The sequence below is a fragment of the Schistocerca americana genome, chromosome 6 (assembly GCF_021461395.2).
Source record: "Schistocerca americana isolate TAMUIC-IGC-003095 chromosome 6, iqSchAmer2.1, whole genome shotgun sequence".
In the NCBI taxonomy this organism is placed as follows: Eukaryota; Metazoa; Arthropoda; class Insecta; order Orthoptera; family Acrididae; genus Schistocerca; species Schistocerca americana.
Window position 1 is genome coordinate 419,870,990 of NC_060124.1, and position 13,227 is coordinate 419,884,216.

The 13,227-nt window shown below is 39.2% G+C and overlaps 1 protein-coding gene across 3 annotated transcripts in view; it reads left to right on the forward strand.

The window, feature by feature from the left end:
• The window catches only part of LOC124619552 (formin-2-like), a 245,192-nt gene extending 237,429 nt beyond the window's left edge, over positions 1 to 7,763 (forward strand). For all 3 annotated transcript variants that reach the window (XM_047146025.1, XM_047146026.1, XM_047146027.1), the window contains 2 exons: positions 7,215 to 7,287; positions 7,435 to 7,763. In XM_047146025.1, the coding sequence (XP_047001981.1) occupies positions 7,215 to 7,287; positions 7,435 to 7,479 (118 nt within the window). In that variant the 3' untranslated portion in view covers positions 7,480 to 7,763. The remainder of the gene's footprint in view (positions 1 to 7,214; positions 7,288 to 7,434) is intronic.
• The last annotated feature ends 5,464 nt before the right edge of the window (positions 7,764 to 13,227 follow it).

The window sequence follows — 13,227 nt, forward strand, 5'->3', positions numbered from 1 at the left end:
GTTTAGTGTACCATATATTTTGTCTGTTTTGAGATCTGTATTTGGGCTGCTGTCCTTTATTTTGATTTTCTTTATGGGAATACTATGGTTAAATAGGGTCAAGAATGCATCAAAAAATCTATCAAATATTATTTTGGCTGGCAGGTCATTACTTGATGTGTAATGTCCATTGACAATACAATGGCCAAACCAGTCTCTGTCAGCAAGGGAATTACGAAATGTGTTAATTTTATCCTGAGTTATGGGTCTGGTAATCACAACTGTTGGGACAGGTCTGTTTGTATTGCTCCTATTGAGGGGAATTTTACTTGCATAATTTAGAGATACGGAGTCATGGCCCGAGAATGGGAACACTACAACTTCGCATGTGTTTTCAGTGGTCTTGAAGTTTACAAAGATGTTATCTAAACATGCTATGTTTCTTGTGGGCCTGTTATTAACATGATGTAAATTGTATTGTCTTAGTAAGTTTTCCAGATGTGCAACACTACCCTTACATTTAGTAACATCAAAATCAGCATTCAAATCACCTCCTATTGCAATATCATAATGTAGCCATTTAATATTACTTAATTCACTCAATAGCATGTCCATTTTTTCTAAAAATATGTTAATGCTTCCCTTTGGTGATCTGTACATGGATACTACTATTAGCTTATGACTATTAATGATTATACCCGTAACTTCAAAGTGCTGTTGATCACACAAGGAATTTAGGTCTAGTTTGGTTATTGTACAATTGAGTGACTGGTTGGAATAAATTGCCACACCACCTCTAATGTGCTCTTTCCTGCAGTAGCTATTTACTATACTAAAATTGTCAAATTTGGCAACTGCAAGTTCATTCTCATTAGCCCAGTGTTCACTCAGACAAATAATATCAAACTGGTTATCAAGACCAAACTCATTTATGATAAGTTCTTTATCTTTCAGTCCTTGAACGTTAAGGTAACATATTTTAAGATCCATGCTCTTATTGCTTACACACTGAACACTATGGTGATTGGTTTTCAAACGTTTTTCAGGGCTTATCTTTTGGATTTCTGCCTCTTGTTGCCTTTTACTAAAAATTTGTTCACTTGGAGTGGTAGCACATCTACTGTTGTATACCTACTCTTCCCTCCTTGTGATGATATTGTAGATGAAGCTGCTACTAGACGAATTGATGGAACTGCTGCTGTGGTGTCTGGAGGCACTGTTGTGGCATCTGGTGACTGAGGAGATAAGGTGGTTGCTTCTTCTTCTGCTGCTGTTGAATCTTGCTGGTGAAGTGTGATAGGTACTGCTGCTGCTGCTGTAGGCAATGTTGTGGCAACTGGTGACAGTGGAGATTTGGATGTTGCTTCATCTTCTGCTGCTGTTGAATCCTGTAGATGAAGTGTGGTAGGTACTGCTGCTGCAGCATTTGTTATGTGTGTAGGTACAATTGCTGCTTCCACCTCTACTTCTACTGCTGCAATAGAAGTAACCATTTCTTCAGGCTCTGCTTGCGTCAAGCAAGGAACTGGAAGAGCAGCAATTACTTCTTGGTTATCAGATGCTTTCAGTATCATGCTGATGTTTTGGCACAGAATCTTCTTGCCTCTGTTATTAAGGTGCATGCCATGTCTCGTGTAACAGTCTCTTTGCAAGGAGTCCATACTTATAAAATATGCATTTTGGTAGGCCCTGCAAATCTTTGAGTATTGCCTGTTTGCTTTTATGATTTCCACGTTCACACATGACCATTCCGAAAGGTCATGCCTATGTGGAATTCCGACTACAAAAACTGATTTCTCTCCTGTTGAATTTAGTATTGCCTTAAGGTTTTGTGTTGCATTGTGGAGGTCATTTTTATATACATTATTGGCTCCAGCTATGACGACAATATGACGATCATTTTCAGTTTCTATGTTTCTAACGAGTTCTTGGATGGGTGCACCTGGTTTGACAATACTAGTTGCTTGTATACAAAGACTGTAACGTAGTATTTTTGCGATCTCACATCCATGGCTATCAGAGAATATTTTCACTTTGAGTTTGTCTTCACGTTTATTGCGGACGTTTCTGCTCATGTGCTTCTCACTATATAGATTCGGTGTGTTGTTGTCATCACAGTTTTCTCTGGATTCCACATTTATATCTGAATCTAGTGCATGAAAATGGTTTTTTGTTACCACAGTAATTCTACAGTCACTGGGTTTCACACGACCAACCCTTTCTGGCCTAGTAAACATATGTTGCCTTGTTCTTTCTGCCTTTAGGCCTATATCCACTTCAGAGCACTTGTTTATTGTAGGTAGGACACTGAAACCGCTTTTATTGCTGCGGTTCGTTCCATTCGTTGTATTTATCACCTTTTCAGTTCTTTCTTCCGTGATCATGCTAGTCCTGTGCTCCCAGTTCCGTGTTTTACTTGCTTTGGCGATCGGGATATTACGCGCCTGTTTCAGTTCGGCATTTTCATTTTCTAAATGCGCAATGTCCCGCCTTAGTACATCTACAATTAATTGCAGGCTTGATACATGTTCATTTAGCTTCACTATTTCACTGTTATAATTTACATATGTTCCGTTTTTCACCACACAACTATAACTTTTGTTCACTTTCTCACTATAAACAACTGTACCGGACGCCATGTTCATCATTAGTGAGTGATCTTAAATATGTTTCATTGCCTATAAAAGACAATGATCTGGGTTAGAGACCATGTACAGTACACCATTTTAATATAAAAAAGATTATGTCTCCCGGTACTGGCTACTGATTGTATTGGCATTTTCAGATGCCAAAATCTAGACAGGGTTGCACCTTGATTTTTTTTTTTTTTTAATTCTTGACACCCAGCAAATTTTTGGACTTAAATACATATTTAAGTTCATAACAATAGAGCCCAGTTTTATTGTGTGTCACTATAATTCTAAAAAAATCACTGGTCTGTAAAGAGTTAATTCATTTGTGTTCTGCAAATCACCAATTCAACTTATTTGAAATGGTTTGTAAAGTATTTTGTAACCAATTTTGTAATTATTTGTAATAATTCAGTCTGCTGGGAAGAACTGGATTAACTATGTAAGCATTGGTAATTAAATAATGTACAGAACATGTCCTTTAAGATGGTGTTCTTCTGGAATCACCGGTTTTTATCTGATATTCTAAAGTCTGTACTCACTTTAGTAAGCAGCTTTTGAAATGATAAATGTATCAGCAAATTTTTCACATTGTAGTGATTTTTCTTATGCAGTCAGTAATAAATGTAAGGTAATTTCATTTTCCAGAAATTATATTAACAAACATTGCTCTTGGATTTTGAGGTAATTAGTCACCATACCTCAAGTGATAGAACACGAATGTATTTGGCATCCTGGATGGTGCCTAATTGCTGCAACTTGTTAGGCGCTGGCTGGGTTTTAATTTGGCTCTTGTCACATCCTATATATCTTAAGTTTGTAACTTGAAGGCATGCCTCTTAACGAGCATACTGACAGTAAAAATTAAATATAATATAAACAATTAAAAAAACTGATAGACCATTGAGACAGTATTCACAGCTAACTATGCAAAAGTGTGTGAACATAATATTGAGTGAATGTATCAGCCAAGAACAACAGATGATATGCTACTGAAGATGATTGAATTATCATAATGAAGAGAAGGCAGTTCTGAAGGCAAGTCCAGGAAGACTAAAATCAATAAATTCTTGCCAACAGTTGCCAATGATTTAAATTTATTACAATCTATCTTACTGGTGCTGTCACCAAGGAGTATAGTATCATTTCCATTACTAAGTTTATTCATTGTTTACCTAATATTGAACTGAGTTGCCTTCACTTTGTTTGTGAGATTTTGAATTTCATTCGCATAGTAAACAGTTTATTGCCTTTTTGATGACACAATAAAGAATACTGCAATACTGCTTGTAGTGTCCCTTTAATTATCGACTGTAACTAGCCGTCTGTACTAAACATGCACTGACTGATCGAAAATTTCTGGACATCTATTAGTCAACATTAATATGGGATGGGGTGTGCCCATCTTTTGCCATTATGATGGGTTGAACTCTGCTGGGGACACTTTCATTGAAGTGTCTAAATGTCTGTGGAAGAATGGCACGTTATTTGTCCTGAAGAGCTAACACTAGAGAAGATAATGATGTTGGACACTGGGGTCTGGAATGAAATTAGTGTCATAATGTATCCCAAAGGTGTTCCACTGGATCCAGGCCAGTTAATTTCAGAAATGTTTTTGTCCACAAATGATGGTTTATGACAAGGTGCAGTGTCCTGCTGATACAAACATCATTATCTTTTAATTGTTCCTCTAGGGAACACAGTACACAATACTGTAAAATGTGTTCATTTCCTTCTGCATTTAGCAATTATTTTAACTCAATACAAGGATTGTGACTTGACCATGAAAAAAACAAAACAAAACAAAACAAAACAAAACATACCTTATCACCATATCCTATGCAACTCACCCTTGGCAGTACACAATGATAGCAAGTAACATTCTCCAGGCATTTTCCAAACACAAATCCTTCACTCAGATTGACACAGGTTATAATGTGATTTCTCATTCCAAATCACTCATTTTCGGTCATTTACTATCCTGTGACAACACTTTTTAAACCACTTCAAGTGTTGGTTAGCACTGAGTAGAGAAATGTGTGGCATATGAGAAGCTTCTTGACCATTGTACCTCATCCTTTTTAACTCCGTATGCATAGTTATTGTGCTAGCTGGGTTGTTGGTAACACTTGATTGATTCCTTCCACTGATTTGGTGTGATTTTTTACAACCATCCTCTGCAATAGTTGATGGTTCTTGGCCATCAGTACAAGTACACGAGGTCCGTCTTGTCTTGGTTAACTGTGGGTGTTCCTTTTCCTTTCCACCTCACAATCACATCACGTCACCAATTGTACAGCTGGGTAGCTACAGAAAGGTTGAAATGTCCTTGATGGATTTGTTACTCAGGTGACATTTACAGACTACTCCACATTTGAAGTAACTGAGCTCTTCTGACAACTGTTCCACAGTTACTGCTTTTCTACAAGAACAAATTATTGCCAGCTGTCTTTCATGCTGGTGGATCCACCTCTCAGAGAAATCTAGTGGTCAGTTCAACATTGCTCTTTTCTGACTCAAAATACTTTTATCCAAGATGTTAACCATCATTTTCCTTGGCTTTCACTGTAATTGTTTCTGATGCATTGTAAAATGGAACTGGATTCATAATTTTGTAAGCATATTTTCAGGGAGGGATGAAATTTCTCATCTATGTATGCCCTTGGTAAACATTTCCCCCTTGTACTTCCACTTAACTCACTCAGAAAAGTGTAACAGGGTCATAATTTATCTTTTTTTTTAAATTACGTGTTTCCTTTCTTAATTATACCCTTTTAATAGGGATGCTTTGTTGGTGCCATTTGACCACCATAGTCACATAAATCATTTTTTGTGGCCCTCCTATCTAATTCATGAAAACTTCTTTATTTAGAAATAAACTGTCTGTTGGAATTGGGCATCCTTCAAGTCTCTTTGAGAACATTACTGTTGGGATTCAGCCACAGCTGAAGAATGGTAGGTCAAATGTCCTTGATCAGAACAGTCTGAGATAAAATCCATATTGAAATCTCCACACAAAACTGCTTCCAAATTATTTGTAGTATATCTTATTGGTGCCCCCACTGATCACTTAATAAAGCTTAAAAAATTCCTTTTTAAGGTCAGTACAGTGTGGGAACCACTATCTCTTAATGTTTTCAAGTATATTATTAAATTATATACTCAAAGAGCTGCTCACTACAATATTCATTTATGTCTATGTTATGGAACTTTATTCCACTTTTTGGTACACAGCTACCCTCCCCTTTCCTCATATTATGCTATGTATGGGATGTTATGTCCAAATATATTATGACTGTTATCCTTTGTGCAGCAAAGTTGCCTGTTTTTGTTTCTCTGTTGATTCCTGTAACTGTGTCTGTAACTATAGTTAGTTAGCAACTCTGTCTTCTGGAAAAAGGTCTTGAAAGTATTGGAAATCACAGGAAGTGGACAGACAATGCTCATTACACTGAACACTTCTATTTCATTTAGTATGTACTGAATGATTTTAATTTTCCTGAAATTAGATATTCGGATGTATGGTGCATTATGAAGTAATACCAACAGGAACATTAACTAAAAAGTCTGTGATGTACAATATTCAATATCTGCAACAGATGGTTTCATTCTTGGTTTGTTTGTGTGAGTTATTGTTATAGAATCCATGTGTAATGAAGTTATTGGTCTGAAAGCTGTTACTCTTTGGCTTTTGGGATGTCTTGGTACAATGAAAATGACTCTTGTTTCTTTATTGTATTTAAATTGTCCACATGCTTGGTTCTCTTGGACTACCACTACAATGTAATTGTCCTCTATTGATCAGCCATTGTGCATTATAAAACTCTTACAAGATAATGTGTATGCCAGATTTTTTTCTCATCTTTTTACAGCCTCTGATTTCTTCCTCAAAAATAGATTTTGAGAATATAATGAAATTTTCGTTAGTAATACATGACACACAATTTTGCAGTAGCATTGCTGTTCTTATCATGTTGGGTAGCTGTGAACAGTAGATCATTTCCAAGTGCTCTTTAATTTTAACAGAAACTATTGTTATGACCAGAAAACATTAAATTGCTCATGTATGTCTGTTTACATCTCTCCTGTTCTTGACTAATGTGATTAATACTAAACTTCTTGTCTGTGAGGTTTTATTTTCATAACAGGTGATAAATTTTCCTTTCAATTGGTTTGTGAATGGGATTTGTTTGTTACTTCCAAGGCTCTGATTTCTGTCCGCAAGTCTTTGTGCTGGTTGTATGCTAATAAGAAGCTCATTCACACTAAATTATCCAAATGACTCTTTTCATTTAAGCTGATGTGCTTCGATGTTAAGTTGTTTGTGATCTTTTTATGACAATATAGACTTACATAATATATTAATTATTTATTAGCTTAGCAGAAATATAGACCACATGTCCATGTCTAAATATGATAAATAAGGCAGAATAAGTGCTCAGTGTTTTCATTTACTAGAAATATGTGGAAAACCCCTCCCATGTTATTTGGCAAGATTCTGTTCTTCCATGAGAGTATGTTCACTTGCTGTTTGTGACTAGTGAAAGCAATGAAATATAACTTACATGACTTCTGAGGTATTTGACATAATATTTTTGTTTCAAGGCTACAAGAAGTGAAGCGGAAACGTGAGGAGAAACTGGATGTAAAGAAATCAAAAATAACAGGTGGTGGATTGGTAAGTTGAATGATTTTTGACATGAATGTAATTTTAAAATATTATTAGTATTTTTTTAATTTGGAGATGTTCTATGTACATAATTAATATTGCTTGTTTATTAACTAACTCAAGTCCTGAATCAAAATTTCTTTGATTTACTTACAGAAAGCAAAAGTACAGATGCGAGCAAAGATGACACCTGTGAGTTAAAAGCAAGTCTACACAATGTACCTGTTCATCTGCATAACTACTCATGCCGGTCACCATCATCATTGCCACTTTTATTCGTGCTGCTGTTTCACCAAGCTACTTTCAAAAATTATGTAAATGTTACATATGGTGCTATTAAATTAAAGCAGATTCATTATTTATTAACACACTGTAAATAGCTTGTATTATAAATGGATGTAAATTTAATGTACTGTCATTTGTGTTTTTCAGTAACAATGTACATAAAACAAAACTTAATTTTAAGTAAAGAGCTTCTAATGTGACAACATGTACTGTATCTCTAAACTGACATTGTTGATACCAGCATCATCCAGTACCATACAGCAATGGATATACTGTTGCTGAATTTGTCCAGTGGCTGTTATACAAGTCATGTGCACAAAATGATTTTGCCCATGTGCAGAAACGTATCCTTGTTGTCTGTGGTGGGCAAGTCCATCTCTTTGTTTTGAAAGGTTGGATGATTTACTTTGCTGTTGCCTACTGAGTTATCCCCTTTGTCTTTTAGAAATGGCTGTCTTAGTTGATTATGCATTGAATTTGTTATTTGATATTCTAGTAAGAGATTATTGACTTGTTGAATTATTTGTCATACTGGTATAACCTGTTAATAAGATCATCCACAGACTCACTACTTATAGGTTTGAAGTTTTGCTTTCACTACTTATAAATTTGAAGTTCTGCTTGGGTGTAGGCTTCAGCAGTTTACGTACCACAGTGGGAGCTCCACCACTACCATCGTCCTCCCCCCCCCTCCTGTGCCACCTGTACAGATATGGGCCACATTACTTTGTGCACTCTCTCAGTGGCAGCTGTAGCCAATGGTTGACATTTTTATTTTCTGATATCTTAAGTGACTGAACCTACACAATATCTTCATCCATCCCTACACAAATGCTGTTCCCAACTCCTTGCCTCATGGCTCGTATTCCTGTAACAGATCTAAGTGCAAGACCTGTCCCATGCATCCTCCCACTACCACCTATTCCAGTCCTGTCACAAACATCACCTATCCCATCAAAGGCAGGGCTGTGTGCAAAACCAGTCATGTGATCTACAAGGTAAATTGCAACCACCGTGCTGCATTCTCTGTGGGCTAGACATCCAACAAGCTGTCTTTCCGCATGAATGGCCACTGACAAACTGTGGCCAAGAAACAGCTGGACCACCCCATTGCTGAGCGCACCGCCCAACACAACGATCTTAATTTCAATGACTGCTTCACAGCCTGTGTCATATGGATCCTCCCCACCAACACCAGCTTTCCTTAACTTTGCAGGTGGGCACTCACCCTGAAATATATCTTACGTTCCCATAGCCATCCTGGCCCCAACCTTCGTCACTCATTGTCTTACCCATCTAGATCTTCCCTGATCCTCCTGAGTACACCTATCTACCCTACCCTCTCTCCTCCTCACCCCTGTATGCTCCCACAAGCAGCACTTTACCATCTCCCACCCCTACCCTGCTATCTACCCCCCTCCCTGCCCCAGCCTCCTCCTTGTAGTTTTATAATTATTTTAAGTGGGACGTACATGGCTCACAGGATTAATAGAGGAATCAATTGTTCCCTAAATTTATTGCTCCTTGAGTCTAGTGAGACATGTCCAGTGAGAAATACATACATCTCATTTATTTTTACTGGGGATTAGGATCTGTAAAAGGAAGAAAATAAGTACTGTTACTGTGTCAAACAAATTTCAAGATAGTAGTCCAGTTATAGTTTTGTCAGCTCCTTACGACTTGAAAGATATAAGATACTCCACGAGTAAACCTTTAATGGGGCTGTAGGCCGATTTGACCAGCAGAGAGAAAGATATGCTATTGGCAGTGGGTCACTCAAGTGGTGGCATCATCTTTCTTATTCTCTTTTGGACATTGCAGTAGTAAATATACTGAAGTGTCAAAGAAACTGGTATAGGCATAAGTTTTTCAAATACAGAGATACATAAATCACTGCAGTTGGCAATGCCTATATAAGACAAAAAGTGTCTGGCACAGTTGTCAGATTGGTTACTGCTGATACAATGGCAGGTTACCAAGATTTATGCGAGTTTGAACATGGTGTTATGGTCAGCACATGATCAATGGGAGACAGCATAATCGAGGTAGCAATGAGGTGTGGATTTTCCCACATGACCATTTCATGTGTGTACTGTGAATACCTGGAATCCAGTAAAACTTCAAATCTCTAACGCTGCTATGGCTAGGAAAAGATCCTGCAAGAAAGGGACCAGTGATGCCCGAGGAGAATTGTTCAACATGACAGAAGTGCAACCCTTCTGCATATTGCTGCAGATCTCAACACTGGCCAAAAAAAAAAAAAAAAAAAAAAAATTGCCTGGTCGGACAAGTCTCATTTCAAATTGTGTCAATCAGATGGACATGTACGGGTATGGAGACGTCATGAATCCGTTGATCCTGCATGTCAGCAGGAGCTGTTCAAGCTGGTGGAGGCTCTGTAATGGTGTGGGGTGTGTGATATGGGACCTCTGATACATCTAGATATGGCTCTGACAGGTGACACGTACCCAAGCATCCTTTCTGATCACCTGCATCATTCATGTCCATTGTGCATTCCAACAGACTTGGGCAATTCCAGCAGGACAATGAGACATCCCACACATCCAGCTTTGCTACAGAGTGGTTCCAGGAACACTCTCCTGAGCTTAAAAAAATCCACTGGGCACCAAACTCCACAGACATGAACATTATTGAGCATATCTGGGAAGCCTTGCAACATTCTGTTTAGAAGAGATCTCCACCCTCTCATTCTCTTGTCGATTTATGGATGACCCTGCACGATTCATGTTGTCAATTCCCTCCAGCATTACTTTAGACATTAGCTGAGTCTATGCCATGTCATGTTGTGGCACTTCTGCTTGCTCACAGGGGCACTACGTAATATTAGACAGATGTACCAGTTTCTTTGGCTCTTCAGTGTAGTTTCATCTTGTGGAACCACAAAGCAGAGAAAAAGATGACTAACTTTCTTTTCACCTTGCTTTTGTAAGGCAGATTTCAACTGGGAGAAATACAAAGAGAAGGGAAGGCAAGCCTTCAACACAAAAACAAACAACCAGTTTGTGGAGTTTTATATTTCATATCAAATCAAGAGAAATCATATAAGATTACAGCACTGAATAAAATACACTCCTGGAAATTGAAATAAGAACACCGTGAATTCATTGTCCCAGGAAGGGGAAACTTTATTGACACATTCCTGGGGTCAGATACATCACATGATCACACTGACAGAACCACAGGCACATAGACACAGGCAACAGAGCATGCACAATGTCGGCACTAGTACAGTGTATATCCACCTTTCGCAGCAATGCAGGCTGCTATTCTCCCATGGAGACGATCGTAGAGATGCTGGATGTAGTCCTGTGGAACGGCTTGCCATGCCATTTCCACCTGGCGCCTCAGTTGGACCAGCGTTCGTGCTGGACGTGCAGACCGCGTGAGACGACACTTCATCCAGTCCCAAACATGCTCAATGGGGGACACATCCGGAGATCTTGCTGGCCAGGGTAGTTGACTTACACCTTCTAGAGCACGTTGGGTGGCACGGGATACATGCGGACGTGCATTGTCCTGTTGGAACAGCAAGTTCCCTTGCCGGTCTAGGAATGGTAGAACGATGGGTTCGATGACGGTTTGGATGTACCGTGCACTATTCAGTGTCCCCTCGACGATCACCAGTGGTGTACGGCCAGTGTAGGAGATCGCTCCCCACACCATGATGCCGGGTGTTGGCCCTGTGTGCCTCGGTCGTATACAGTCCTGATTGTGGCGCTCACCTGCACGGCGCCAAACACGCATACGACCATCATTGGCACCAAGGCAGAAGCGACTCTCATCGCTGAAGACGACACGTCTCCATTCGTCCCTCCATTCACGCCTGTCGCGACACCACTGGAGGCGGGCTGCACGATGTTGGTGTGCAGGACCGTAGCCCAGCTTCATGGAGACGGTTGCGAATGGTCCTCGCCGATACCCCAGGAGCAACAGTGTCCCTAATTTGCTGGGAAGTGGCGGTGCGGTCCCCTACGGCACTGCGTAGGATCCTACGGTCTTGGCGTGCATCCGTGCGTCGCTGCGGTCCGGTCCCAGGTCGACGGGCACGTGCACCTTCCGCCGACCACTGGCGACAACATCGATGTACTGTGGAGACCTCACGCCCCACGTGTTGAGCAATTCGGCGGTACGTCCACCCGGCCTCCTGCATGCCCACTATACGCCCTCGCTCAAAGTCCGTCAACTGCACATACGGTTCACGTCCACGCTGTCGCGGCATGCTACCAGTGTTAAAGACTGCGATGGAGCTCCGTATGCCACGGCAAACTGGCTGACACTGACGGCGGCGGTGCACAAATGCTGCGCAGCTAGCGCCATTCGACGGCCATCACCGCGGTTCCTGGTGTGTCCGCTGTGCCGTGCATGTGATCATTGCTTGTACAGCCCTCTCGCAGTGTCCGGAGCAAGTATGGTGGGTCTGACACACCGGTGTCAATGTGTTCTTTTTTCCATTTCCAGGAGTGTATATAAACTTAAAAATTTAGAATGAATATGAACAAAAGGCACAAACAATAGTTCTCTATGCATACTGGCCATAAGGCAAATCTACTAAACGAATTTAAGTGTTTTGTCAATAAATACATGCACAAATATGTCTTTTTCTAGCAGACAATGTAAAAACGAAAATAAATGCCTTTACCGAGATCATCTCTGCCAGCTGGGGGGAAAAAAAATAACACCACACTGCCAAAACACCATTTCACACAACGCACAACTGAAACTATTAAGCAATATTTCATGCATTAGATGTCTAACAATGAGGCTGTTGGCTCCAAACAGTTGATACTTTCAGTGCTACAATGCAGCACCACACAGATGTGTGACTTTCTTATACCTGTGAATTCAGGGTCGTGAATGGGTTAATATCTTTCGCAATATCATGGCTGTAATAAACAAGTGTTTCCAGGCTTTGAGGGTCAAAGTTGCTGTAATTTATTAAAATCAGTGTTCTGAGACTCGTAGCCCAGAAACCATTAAAAATGAAATTCTCAAATAAAATTCAAAATGAAGGTGAGGTTGGAGATGGTATCTATGCAGTATTTTTAAAACTTAAACTTAACACACTTTTCATTATGTTTCATATTTTTTCTGAAAAACACAACTTTAAATGGAATAAAAATAATGCCATGTTGTTCAGCATTTGATTTAAGAACAATATTAGTGGAGATTTTTATGGTCTCTTCAATGGAAAGCTGCAAGAAAAAAGTTAATAGAAACAGTGACAAAACGCCCTGTCTGCACTATGCCAAATTGTGTAACACAGTGTTGCGAGACCTCTTCCCATACTGAGTGGTAGGCAGCAGCCAAACACAACCTAATTACAGCTCAAGCTTAAATATTTATTACTTAATTACTTTTTTCCTGATTTCAGACGAGAGGCCCCATAAAACTCAAAGCTGAAATCAGTGTGTAATAAAATGGGGTTCAAGCCTATTTGAAGTTTAATCTTTATGGAAACCATGTTTGTTCTTAATACACGAAAATGTTTTTAAAAAATTGTGTTAATTAGTTTTTTTTACCTCCATCAAAAATTGACATTTAGCTTCAAAATGAATTGTAGTTTACTGAAATACGATATAAGGTTCTTGAGTTGCACAGAAGACAAATTATGTTGTTCAGAAAATAAAATAAATTTTACTGAAT